We start from the raw sequence: 13,889 nt of genomic DNA on the forward strand, positions 1-13,889 counted from the left end.
AGGACTTTAAATACATTAAACAATTAAAAAATACTTAAATATTGATCTGTTTTTCACCCACACCTATCATATCGGTTCTGAAGACATGGATTTAACAACTGGAGTCGTATGGATTATTTTATGCTCCCTTTATGTGCTTTTTGGATCTTTAAAGTTCTGGCCACCATTGACTTGCATTGTATGGACCTACAGAGCTGAAATATTCTTCTAAAAATCTTTGCTCGTGTTCAGCAGAAGAAAGAAAATCATACACATCTGGGAGAGGGTGAGCAAATTATGAGAGAATTGTATTGCTTATTATCAGACTTAATGCTATTCCTTTAACAAACACTAATGCTTAACAAATCAGTTGGCTGATTTCATGGCACAGGACACATTGGTGTGAAAGTGGTCTGAAATGAATGACAAGAGGTTAAACTGAATTAATACATCAAATGCGTCAAGCACTAAAAAGTGTAATCATGATCATGTGTAGAGACTGCGATGGCAAGATGTACAGTAAAAAAGATTTTTATTTTGGTCTGTTTTCACCCAAGCCCGATCGCGATCCAATTTGTTCTGAAGACATGGATTAAGCCACTGGAGTTTATGGATAGCTTTTATGCTGACATTATGTGGTTTTTGATCACCATTCACTTGCATCGTATGGATATACAGCGCTTAGATAGCCTATTGTTCTAAAAATCTTTGTAAAGTAAATGAGAGAATTTTCATTTTTGGGTGAACTATCCCTTTAAGGAGAAAGCTTATCGCTCTCTGTATCCTCAGGGAGTAAGTAAAGTTTCCACAATCCATACTGTTTCTATTTCAGTGCTTAGATCAGAACAATAAAGAGCAGTAGGCACAGACAGTATAGTTTGTACAAACTCGACTCAAACTTTTCCCACCCTCCTCTTGTGAAAAATGTCCTCATTCACGAGCATCATGCACGCACGCCTCGTCCCTCCCTGCCCTTCTTGTGCAGTTCGTCACCCTCCACTTCAGCGCACTTAAGAGGTTTATACCTGCCCCACCGAGAACGCGCTCAGAGCACAGCTTATCCACTAACACCCTGGAATAACCTTCCTGGACAAGCGAGATATTTTGTTTTCGCAAGTGCAAGGCAAGTACAGAAATGTTGTGTTCTTTAGTTTTGTGTATTGTAATTTAATCATTTCAACTTCTTACTGTATTGAAATGTGTCATGTAGCCTAGAGATTTTTAAAATTTTGTTTTAATGATTGACATTGTCATATGCTTGAGGCAGACTTTCAATCTGAAACTGTGTCGTTAACAAACTTTTTTCATTGCCTAAAATTAGAGATAGGCTAATTTACCGCAGCTGTCCATCATGAGAAAGATTTGGCTTATGCATTGCTCGCGCTATATTCACTCTATTGGGAAAATAATTACTGATGAACGTTATTCATCAGGGGCATGCTTTTGTAGAATTTAGTGGCTATAAATCATTCAAGATGTTACACGACCATATTGTTGTCTTATTTAGCTAAACTGTAAAAATAAAGTAAATGTATGCTATTTTATGTGTAATAACGTACAGTCACAAAACTTTCTAAATGGCACAGTGGGAAGACTACAGTTTCATCTATGAAAAAGCAATGACACCATGTGGTTTACTAGGGAAATCCGGGAATTGGCTGATCTCAAGGACTAACGGTGTTTAGCGATTACATGATGTGTGTCGCTGGAACGGAAAACTGATCCAAGAGATTTTCTCAAGTTCACGAGGATGGATTCCATAAGTTATGTACGAAAGTTGCTCTTCATGAATTTCTTGAGAGAAAAACAGCTTGCAAAATTAAATATAGAAATACAATTTTATCACCTCCTCCTCCTGTTTTCTTTTTTGCCAACTTTTCACAGTTGCGTCACGTGCCAGTAAATCTCAGCAACTGGCTGTGATGGTAAAACCATATGGCCCTCAGACAGAAACAACAACAGAAATGCAGGGTTGGGAGGGTTACTTTTTATGTAATCAGTTACAGATTACTGATTACTTAACAATGAATGTAATGGGTAACGTAAACCAATTACATCAATGTGAAAGTAACGTAATCAGATTACTTTTAGTTACTTTTGGATTACCACAAGGGCACATATGTAAATAAAGTCAAGATAAAATCAATATGACCTCTAAAACATTCAATTATGTCTTGAATGACAACAGAACATGTTTGAGTAATATTATGAGTACTGTTATTATATCTAAGGAAAATAAACATGGACACTGCACCCTACCAAGTAAATAGAAAATGAGCTGTTAATGTTGAACAACTCACTATTTTTTTTTTCTCTCTTTATTTTCTCCCCTTTTCTCCCCAATTCGGAATGCCCAATTCCCAATGTGCTCTAAGTCCACGTGGTGGCGTAGTGACTCGCCTCAGTCCAGGTGGCGGAGGACGAACCTCAGTTGCCTCCACATCTGAGACCGTAAATCCGCGCATTTTATCACGTGGCTTGTTGAGCGCGTTACCGCGGAGAAGTAGCGTGTGTGGAGGCTTCACACTATTCTCCGTGGCATCCACACACAACTCACCACGTACCCCACTGAGAGTGAGAACCACACATTATAGCGACCAGGAGGAGGTTAACCCATGTGACTCTACCCTCCCTAGCAACGGGGCCAATTTGGTTGCTTAGGGGACCTGGCTGGAGTCACTCAGCACACCCTGGATTCGAACTCGCGACTCCAGGTGTGGTAGTCAGCGTCTTTAATTGCTGAGCTACCCAGGCCCACTGAACTTTAGTGTTGTTTCACTTTTCTCTTTTAAAGAGCGAATAATGTCGAAATTTCCAAGAAAATAATGCATGTTTTTCCGTGGCCATCACGATGAAGCAGCTGTTTGCCTCGAGAGCAGAGTGCTGATGTGAGACAGGTGTTATTTGTGCATGTGACAGTAGGAGGTGCTCCTTACTCAAGTGAGTCATGAGGGAGAACCTGAAGAGAACGTGCATCTAAACATCTCTCACTCTAAACAAATAGCTGTCTGTATCACCGTATGTCAGGAAAATTCACTATTTCTTCTGTCAGAAATTAAAACTTGTAATCCTGACAGTAATCCCAAATTTTTTTCATGTAAATGTAATCTGATTACGATAGTTTTATGTAACTGTTACTGATTACAGTTACTTATTTTTTGTATCCTGATTACCTAACGCTGTTACAAGTAATCTGTTACTCCCCAAGCCTGCAGAAATGTGCCCTTTCTTCTGCTCATTTTAATGTGTGGTGTGCCATAGACAGCGTAATTATCTTAAATCAGTGGGGTGAAGCAAAAATAACCACTTCTTGAGCGATGTTGTCCTCTCCCAGTCTATAATCTGTGAACATTTGCAATCACATGCATGTGAACACTTAAATTTACCGTCAGACAGGACCATATTATTAATTCAACCAGGGAATAGAAATGAAATGTTTTTCATTTAGGTTCGTTCTGAGCAAAAACTGTATTTTTCATTCCGGTTCAGAAGTTCCGCAGCCTCATTTCCAAAAGGTTACCGGTTAGAACAAAATAAAAGAACGGTTAATAACGTTCTTTTAAAAATGACAGTACTCTGCACTAAGGGGTGAGTGAAATACCAATAGCAGTGTTGCCAGATCTGACAAGAGAAACAAGCAACATGGTCTGGAAAAACAAGCCCAAAATAAGCCACTTGCCTCACCAAAATAAGCAATAATTGCTTTTCCATGTGTGGTGGATTTATCGCATAGAAATCATAACAAGCAGTTAATTAACAGTTTAGTTTACAGATCTGCTTCTGAGTCAAAACCCAGCATCATCAAATCTGTATTAATGCATCATATCTAACAATAATTCAGTGAAGACTTGGAAACAATTGAGAAATGTACTTTTTACCTCTAATAATTTTTTCCTTGTATCTGGATTAGCTGTGCATGTAAATGTAGAAATTATACATAGTTGTTGAAAAGGTCTTCATTCAGAGAATGTGACATCCACAACTGTGTGATGCAGCAGTTTCCTTCAGGATCAAAGCACATGTTTCATTTTTTTCGGGCAACATGGGGTGTAGTTCCAAACCTTTACTGTGATAAACCCTTTGGCCTTTAGTTTCATTAAAAAAGTATCAGAACAAAATTAACCCGTTATAACCGGTTACCAGCATTTAAAATAATATTTTCAATCTGGAACAACTGAAAATCAATTTGTTCCAGTTTTTGGTTACATTTTGCTAAAAAATTCGTTCGTTTTTGGTTTTCGTTCCTTGAACCGTTTTTAGTCCCTGAATTTAACATACCAATATGTTTGAGCTTCATATCACTGTACCTCTCTGGATAGCAGAGGTTCTATTTTGCCCTGTTTTTTTTTTTTTTTTTTAATAAAAACTTGATTTGAAAACATGATTTAACCCTTTTGAAGAAATTAAATGTGAATTATATTGCACATTTCAAAAAACGAAGAAATAATAAAGATGATTACAGTATATTCCGGGTTCAATACAAGTTAAGCATTTGTGGCATAATATTGATTACCACAAAATAAACATTTTCTTTAAAAAAAAAAAAAAATCACTGAGTTCCAGTGAGGCACTTACAATGGAAGTGAAAAGAGGCCAATCTGTAAATGTTAAAATACTCACTGTTTTGTAAGTAGAGCCACAAGACATAAACAATGTGTGATTTTATTGTGATAAAACCACTTACTTTTCTGTGTAAGGTTATAAACAATTTTACCACTTTGTTTCCAATACGATATAATGTAAACCCTAAAATGACTGTAAAAATTACAATTTAAACAACTTTACAGCTCAAATAACACATGCGATTTAACAGAAGTTCTTTTATAAATTTATAAGCTTCACATTTCTGCCTTTAAACCCTCCAAAAATTGGCCACATTCACTTCCATTATAAGTGCCTCACTGTAACCTCGATTTTTGCTTCTTTTTTCTTTTTTTTTTGTTTAAAGGAGGGACGAGTAGAAATTAATTTTTGTTGTAATCAACATTATGCCACAAATGGTGTTGACTACTGAACCCACAATAGCCCTTTAATGGTTTGTATTAAATATATTTTTTTTTATTTAATTAGACAAGAAAACATATAAGGTATTTAAGACCATAGATAAAGCTGGTGTGGAGTCAGATATTGGATTTCACAGTCTTCTGGGGCAGGGGCTATGTTTGTGTAATAAAGTTGTTGAGCAACTTGATCTCATTATTGAAAAGCCACAGACATGTCTATATCAAGTAAATAAATAAAACAGTGCTGTTATTGTGTTATATTCAGTAACGTTTTCCAAATGCTGTGCAATCTTCCCACTACATTAAAATGTTGAATATAATAGCATTTGCCAGTGTGGATCTAATTTAATGGCTAGAGTTCAAAGGAAATCTTAGAACTACAGTATGTGGGACTAATAAGAAAGTAATCTCTTTCTCAACTTCTAAATATCTGGGACTATTTCATTAAGCATATAGTACATAAAAACATGCACACAAATAACTTCTTTGTTATTACACCTTTTGAAACACTTTTTGGAATGTGGGCAATTTTGAGGGGTATGTCATTTATAAGAAAGCCACTAGAAAGACCTGAGAAAAAAATGTAAATCACCTCTCAGGGAAGAAGTAAAACAGTGTTGTTTGCTTTGTCGTCGCTTCTGTGTGTGTGTGTTTTATGCTACAACCCAGTCTCGACTTTCTCAGGTTATAAGTCTTTCTTGTTCTCCTTATTTGTTTCTTAGATCTGTGGAAGTGATGGTTTTGTGATGAAACATTCCAGGAGCTTCTGAAGTGTTCTGCTTTAGGAGTCAAAAGACATCGCTTCCATCGAGAGATTTAAAAGTAAAAGAAAGGAGACAAACCAATTGAAACTTATGAAAGAGCTAATATCAGACTGAGGACTTGGCTCCTCTTAATATCTGACAATACATCATCACAGAAGACTTGGGGTTTGACACTAAATACTGGGAAACAGAATGCCAGCCAAGACACCCATGTACTTAAAGACTTCCACACCAAAGCGAGGCAAGAAATTGAAAATACGGGACGTTCTATCAGGTGACATGATCAGCCCACCCCTGGGTGATGTGCGTCACAGTGCCCATGTCGGTCCAGAAGGAGAGGGTGACATGTTTGGCGATGTGGGATTCTTACAAGGCAAGCTTGACATGCTTCCCACCCTCAATCAAGCGCCCGGCTCTCGTTCCCACAGCATGGACAGGAGTCTAGGTGAGATCTTTGATGTGAACAGCAAGAGCCACACTTACCATTACAGTCATAATTTTCACCACAATTCACTCCTCAAAACCACCATCTCCATGCCAGTGTTTATTGCTCTAGAGCAACCTCCTCCTAAACCACCTCGTCTGCATTTAGATGAGCACACATCGCCTGTTCATCTGAACCAGCAGCAGCAGAATAATCATCATAGTCCACATCCACAGGTTCAAGATCAACACATTCAGCAACAGCGTTCAATGTCTGTGTGCGAAGAAGGAGTCGGGCATCATGTTGATCCCTACCATGATCTTATTCTCTCTGCCTCAATCCCACTTCTTCCGCACCTGGTGCCTTCCACAGGCTCCTTGTCTGAGGCTTCCTCAGATGATTCCATGTCAGATGGCTGTGGACCGCTGGACCCCAAACGAGGCTTGAGTCTGGACTCTGATGCAGGCCTTAGTAATGAGGACCTGCGGAGTGAACACTGCGAGTCTCCGGCTGTCTCACCTACCATGTCACGCTCTGAGTCCTTCATGGGTTTGGATCTGGACCTGGGACCATCCATTTTGGAGGATGTTCTTAGGATCATGGACCGCTATAAGACTGTTGAAGAGAGACACGAAATATGATCTGACCAGGAGACGCCCTCAGATAGAATAATATAGGTGTCAGCACACTCAATGCATCTTATTATGACTGTTTCAGAGGACAATGGGGGAGCATTGGGAAGGCAATAACTGGTTGTGCCAATGATACTGCAAATTAATGGCACATATGTAACCGAACATAACTATCACAAATGATTATTGTCTTTAATTATAAAACACAATTGCCCAAGAAATGACACAACTGTTAATGCATAACATAACAGTATTAATATGTTGTGTTACTATGCATTCTGACCAAACTGGAGATGTTAAATATTCAAACACTAACCATTTGTTAATTTTTGTACAGTATATTTGCTCTCTGATACTTATGATACAATGTTATGCAGGGAAAGTAATTGAGATTTTGGTTAAATGGTTTCTAAAAGTGAAATTTTGTGTCAAAGATTCTGCTCAAAGGTTAAAAAGTATAAATTGAAGTACATTTAGGAGACTATTACCAGGACATGGCACTGTTTTCATCTAAATTTACTTTCATGCATAAACATACAGTATTATGCAGATATGTAAAATATTATGCAGTCTGGCCTGTGACTTTCGAAAGGTAATTCTTTTTCTGCCGATGAATACAAACGAAATCTCTCTGTAAATGTTTATCTTTGTTGGAATGTTATATTACAGTATATTTTATTCTATTGTAATATATTAAAAACACAACCAAATAAAATATTATATAAAAGTATGCCTCTTGTGTTTTAATAAAGATTTTTTATTTATTTGACATACAGTACTTATAATAATTTGATGAAGCATAGCAAATTATTTATTTATTTGATCACATATTTAAAGTATAATGTGATCAAGCACACCCCTAAATGTGGGACTTCTTACATTAATTTCTAATCTGGCAAAAACCTTAAATATACATGCATTATCTGATAATATGGAAATTGTTTTCCAATTTCTGTTTACGTTAGCTTTAAAGTTTTGCCTTGAACCTTTTTTTATTATTATTATTATTTTTAAAATGAGTTTTTAAATTATAGAGCCCACTCTAAAAGCACCCCAAACTCAAATCTTTTTTCTAGCCAATTATGTAAATTAAACACGTTCAAATTACTATTTTGCTTCATAGAAGCAAAATAGTTTACACATAGTAGATGCGACTGAGAATGATCCACTCTTCACATGTATGACAGTTTTATAGAGACATAAATGAATGTGTACAAGTCCAGAAAACTGACCACGTGGGACATTCTAGTGCTGCAGAGTCTTTCCACCAGTTAACATGAAGTGAGTAAAACTTTTATTTATTTATTTAATCATTTCGACTACTGGTATTAATGCAAATCTGCAGACTGGTAATTAATCAAACCATTGTTTTATTAAACCAACAGCTACACTATATATTACATGACATATTTACATATTTTATATTTAAACATGGCATTTCAAGCAGTGCCAGCATAGTCACATGGCATATTTGGATGCAGTTTTATAACCTCATAATAATTATGAGACTACATGGAATAGTTGTACTTTAAAATAAGAATAATTTGCAACTCTGCAGGACAATTTAAATGGGCTAGTGAAGGTAAAATGATGATTAAAACCTTAAAAAATAAAAATTAATAACCCTGTTGGAAACGGTGACCAGATACAGAACCTAAAGTATAGTTTATATAGTACAGTTTTTCTTCACTGTTTTATCTGCACAGGGTCATGGAGTTCTCGAGATGCCCTCAGGAACAGGAAAAACAATTTCCCTTCTTTCCCTCATCATTGCTTACCAGAAGGTGAGTGATTTCAGTATCACTGTGTACTACAGTTTTAAACTTATAATGACTCTAATAGCTGTGCAAAGTGCAAACATCTTGGTTTATATTTTGATCACTTGCAGGCTTACCCTTTAGAAGTAACTAAGCTCATCTACTGCTCTCGCACTGTACCTGAGATTGAGAAGGTAGTTATAAACAACACTGAATGCTTGTCTATAGCCCATTATATAATGCTTTAATCACTATCTCCTTTGTTGTTATACTGTTTATCAACTCTCTGGTCTCCTCTAACTGGTTGTGGAGGAGTTAAGGAAGCTAATGGATTATTATGCCAAGGAAACAAGAGCCAAAAACAACTTCCTTGCACTGGCACTTTCTTCACGGAAAAACCTGTGCATTCATCCTGAGGTAAATGGAACATGGGAGATTTTTGGGGGTTTTCAGACAGTTACATAAGTTTCACAAGTGAAATCATTAAGTAGAAATGAATGTGTGATCACAGGTGAGCTCTCTGCATTTTGGAAAGAAGTAGATGGAAAGTGTCACAGCTTGACTGCGTCATACATTTGAGCACAGCATCACAGTAACCCAAGTCAACCTGTTTACCAGTTCTATGAGGTATGCCGTTTTTCATACATTTTGCCGAGGTCTGACACTCAATTAATTTGTTTACAATCCAGGCTGTGTTTTGTGTGTCTTTTAGTCTTGAGTCCCCCAGCTTGTTTTATGCTTGATTCTTTGCATGCAGGAATTTGATGCAGTAGGAAAACAGGTGCCCCTTCCCTCTGGTATATATAACTTGGATGATCTGAAAGATTTTGGGAACAGAAAAGGCTGGTGCCTGTACCTCCTGGCACGTTACTCAGTGAGTGCTTTGATTAGGATACTTTGTAAGAAAGTATATAATACGATGGATGTTTTCAACTTGCTATGCATGCAATTGATAATCGTTTCTTTCATGTTTTTACATCCAGATTCTCCATGCAAACATAGTAGTGGACAGCTACCATTACATACTAGATCCAAAAATTGCAGACCTGTTCTCAAAAGAGCTTGCAAAAAAATCTGTAGTTGTGTTCGAGGCTCACAGCATAGGTAAATCACAATGTTTGTTACTGTCATCTACGTCATGTGGACAGACTGTGGTTATTAAAGCTGATTTCATTGCCTATAGATAATGTGTACATTGATTCCATGAGCGACAAAAAAATGACTTTAATATTGGATCGGTTTCTAACCCACACCTATCATATCGTGTCTGAATACATGGATTTAACCACTGGAGTTGTATGAATTACTTTTATGCTCCCTTTTAGTGGATTTTGGAGTTTCAAAATGTTGGTACCCATTCACTTCCATTGTGAGGACCTACAGAGCTGAAATATTCTTATTTTATAAAATATCTTAATTTGTGTTCTGCAGAAATAAAGTCCTACACATCTGGGATGGCATGAGGGTGAGTAAATCATGAGAGAATTTTCATTTTTGGGTGAACTATCCCTTTAACAGACTGATTTAAAAAACATTTTTTTAATGTTCTAAATGTTAATGATCTTTTGTATGACAAATTGCATGTTACGTTCCTCATTTTTAAAGCATCTGCTAAATATAAATGTAATGCCTTCATGCTGTTTGTCTTTTAAGGAAACAGACGCTGCCAAACTTAGAGAAGAATACAGGTGATTAGTTGAGGGCCTTAAAGAAGCAAACGAGCAAGCCTCTGAGGTAAGTAGACACAGTCAGACTCTTGTGTTATTCTGTACTGGAAATACTGATGGTCATTAAGTAATAAAGCCACATTTTCACCCTAGCCTAAAAATCTATTTAACCCATTTCCAGATTTTGTGCAGAGCGGCTGCGCTCTCTACTGAAGACGTTTTGCCGACATCGCTGACTTCTCAGCCATCACTCTGATCTCTCACTTTACTACACTTGTCAGCACCTACAGCAAAGGTAACAAAGCCTCTTCCTGTCGTTCTCCCACCTTAACATAGCCAATGTCTCAAACTCCTCTCAATCTACTGAACATTTCCTGCAAAAGTGAGTTTTTACAAATTATCATGCTCTTTTAGGCTTCGCCACCATCATTGAGCCCTTTGAGGATAGGATGCCAAAAATAGCAAATCCTGTTCTTCACTTCAGGTGCCTTAATTCTACTCTAATACAACCTGTCATGTCTTAAATGTCTTCTTTTGAGCACCATCATTAACTTTGCTGGATCTTTTCTGTCTAGTTGTATGGATCCCTCTATTGCCATCAAGCCTGTGTTTGGGCGCATTCAGTCAGTCATTATTACATCAGGGGTAAGATGTGCTCCCAGTCAAGATTTACATTTGACATATATTAATTTAGCAGACACTTTTATCCTTACACTTTTATACAGAAAATTATAAATGAGAATAATACAAGTCATTATTTCAAGGGAGAAAACTATGGAAGTTTATTAATGACAAATGTCTTTGAAACAAAAAAGCAAGTTGAAAAACTGAAAAAGTTGCATTAACAGTGCTTGCATTTTTAGGGATAAAATTTCATATGGCTGTATATTTAAGCAGAGAATATTTCAATTTAAAACATTTTTAACAAAATTTCATCAAAATATTCACTAATAAATATTCCCCTTCCAAAGTTCAGTTCAGGATTTTTTTCTTTTCATCTTTATTTTTCGACAGGTAAAAACATTTTACTTGGCAAATTCATCTCAAATTTCAGTGGTTGAAATTCAGTTGTAACTCAGCCTTGCACATTCTGGCATTGGAGGAAAAGCAGTAGAGTGCCGATGAAAAATCTTCAATTACTGCTAAGCTTAATCGCAAAGTGGTAATTTTAGAGACTAATTTGAAAAGCAAAATCTAATGGACCAAATGTTAGCTACCGAATAATATATAACAGAATATTTTGGAACTGAACTTTTGAGGGTGAATATTTATTTTAGAACTTTATTATGAATAATTATTATAGAATTTTTAATGATGAAATTTTGTAAGAAATGTTTGCAGTTTAAATATTCAACACTTAAATATACAACCATATGAAATTGCATCCTCAAATGCAAGCACTGTTAATGCAATGCATTTATTTTTCAATTAGAGCAATTCAGAGTCTTGTTTCAAATACTTTTTTTTTTTTTAATATAAACTTCCATAGAAAACAATAGAAGTAGTGCTATCTTACAAAATCTCTTCTTGTATCGTCCCTTGAATATTAGATTAAGCACAGCCTGCTCACCAATCTCCTCATTATAATCTCAATGTAACACTCTTGCCATCTGTTGAAGGCACACTTCACACTCGCCACCAGGCTATTCATTTAAAACATGGTTTCTTTACCTTTCTAATTGATTGAAAGCAATTACCAGTCTAAAATCTTACCTTATAACCAACAGTGATAGCTTACACTTCTTAAATGCCTGTTTTATTTACATTTCCTGTAATTATATTTGTCTTGAAGTCTCATGCTATTGTGGCAAATTGGATTAAAATTGTCTTTAATTCTCTCGCTAATTAGTCGCTCTCTCCGCTGGACATCTACCCACGCATTCTTGACTTCCGGCCTGTCACAATGGCATCCTTTACCATGACACTGGCACAAACCTGCCTTTGCCCTCTCGTGAGTTGTAACTACAGCAATGCAGGATGTCATTGCTGCTAAACTGTTTAAATGTGGTGGAATAAAAGAAAACAAATGTACAAACATTGGTACATTTAAGATCTGTGCAGTCACTTACTTTTAGGTCTTTTAAACAATATTAGGTGCCTTTCAAGACTATTTTCAAGAACTTTGTTTTCAGATTGTTGGACGAAGGAATGATCAGGTGGCCATGACTTCCAAATTTGAGACCAGGGAACATTTTGGTAAGTTGTAATGTGGTTTTGTTTGTGATATTGTCTTTATTTGTAATCAGTGCTATTGAAAGATAACTGTTTTACATAACATAGCTGTGATCTGGAACTATGGAGACCTGCTGCTGGAAATGTCCGCTGTTTTCCCTGACGGAATCGTAGCGTTCTACACAAGTTACGTTTACATGGAGAACACTGGTGGTCTCATGGTATGAAAAGACAATTTGTTTACTTTTCAGTGCTATTAATTATTGGTGTTACTCAAAAAAATCATACTTGTCTTGCTGGATTTGTAGGGGATTCTTGAGAACATCCAGAAGAACAAGCTCATTTTCATAGAGACCCAAGATGCAGCAGAGACCAGCATGGCCCTGGAGAAGTATTAACAGATTATTAAACATTCGTTTTTTTAATGCTCCCTAATCCTGTTCTCCTTAATCATGTTATGTAATGTTGTCTTTACTTTAATTCAGAAAATTTAAAATAATCCATCTTTCTAATCTAACCCCACCTGCTGTTTGATTCAGGCCTATGAGAATGGCAGAGGAGCCATTCTTTCAGTGGCAAGAGGGAAGGTGTCTGAGGGGATTGATTTTGATGGGTACTATTCTCTTGATCAATCAATGTGCAATAATGAACAATCAAATTACGATCAACAGATTTCAAAAGCAGCAAATTACAAAGGACAGTTGAGTTTTGTTTTTCAGTTAGTTCAGTTACTCTCCATCAGTTACTCTTGCACCTATTCTACTTAATGCTCAAACAGTTTAATTGATCTAGAAGTCCCAATTTCGGTTGTTGTAATCAGGCACGTTTGGAATACCACGTTTGGAGACCAGTTTCAAACATAGGAAAATGGCTTTCTGACCTTTGATGCAATGCGTCATGCAGCTCAGTGTGTGGGTAGGGCCATCCGAGGGATCTTTGCTGACAAGGTACGTAAACTGATGGCGTGAAAATTCCAAAGTGTTTCTTGATTTATTTTTCCCCTCAGCGTTATGCACGAGCAGATAAACGAGGGAAACTGCCCCGCTGGATCCAAGAACACCTTACAGATGGAAGCCTAAATCTGACCATCGATGAGACTGCAGTTGGCCAAACACTTTCTACGACAGATAGCCCAGCCATTCAGATGGGTAAGGTCAATGCATGAATGACCACATTAACCCTTCTCAGCCTGTACTGATCATCCTCCGAATTAATCAATGACCTTAAGCTGTGATGTGCCTTTAAACGCCTTGATATTTACTGTTCTGAATGAAGCCTTTTGTCTATCATCTCATTCACCTGTTCAGCCAAAGCCATTAAATAGGTGTCCACATACATTTGGCCATGAAGTTTATCTAATGTATGAAAAATATTTAAAATACTTTAATTTTAAATGCATTTCGAACTTGATCATGTATATTTAAACCTAGTATGATGCAATCATTAGTGCTGAATTCAGGCTGTTTTTTATGGGGATTCTCACTCACAGTT

At 36.7% G+C, this 13,889-nt stretch overlaps 1 protein-coding gene and 1 pseudogene across 1 annotated transcript; both read left to right on the forward strand.

Annotated features, from left to right (window-relative positions):
* Window positions 1-5,705: 5,705 nt before the first annotated feature.
* On the forward strand, window positions 5,706-7,529 carry LOC127430216 (cdc42 effector protein 2-like). Its single transcript, XM_051679811.1, has one exon. The coding sequence runs from the start codon at window positions 5,939-5,941 to the stop codon at window positions 6,809-6,811; it is 873 nt and encodes a 290-aa protein (XP_051535771.1). The 5' UTR covers window positions 5,706-5,938; the 3' UTR covers window positions 6,812-7,529.
* Window positions 7,530-8,526: 997 nt separating this feature from the next.
* LOC127429674 (general transcription and DNA repair factor IIH helicase subunit XPD-like) lies at window positions 8,527-13,530 on the forward strand (annotated as a pseudogene).
* Window positions 13,531-13,889: the final 359 nt, after the last annotated feature.

The sequence above is a fragment of the Myxocyprinus asiaticus genome, chromosome 39, assembly GCF_019703515.2.
Source record: "Myxocyprinus asiaticus isolate MX2 ecotype Aquarium Trade chromosome 39, UBuf_Myxa_2, whole genome shotgun sequence".
In the NCBI taxonomy this organism is placed as follows: Eukaryota; Metazoa; Chordata; class Actinopteri; order Cypriniformes; family Catostomidae; genus Myxocyprinus; species Myxocyprinus asiaticus.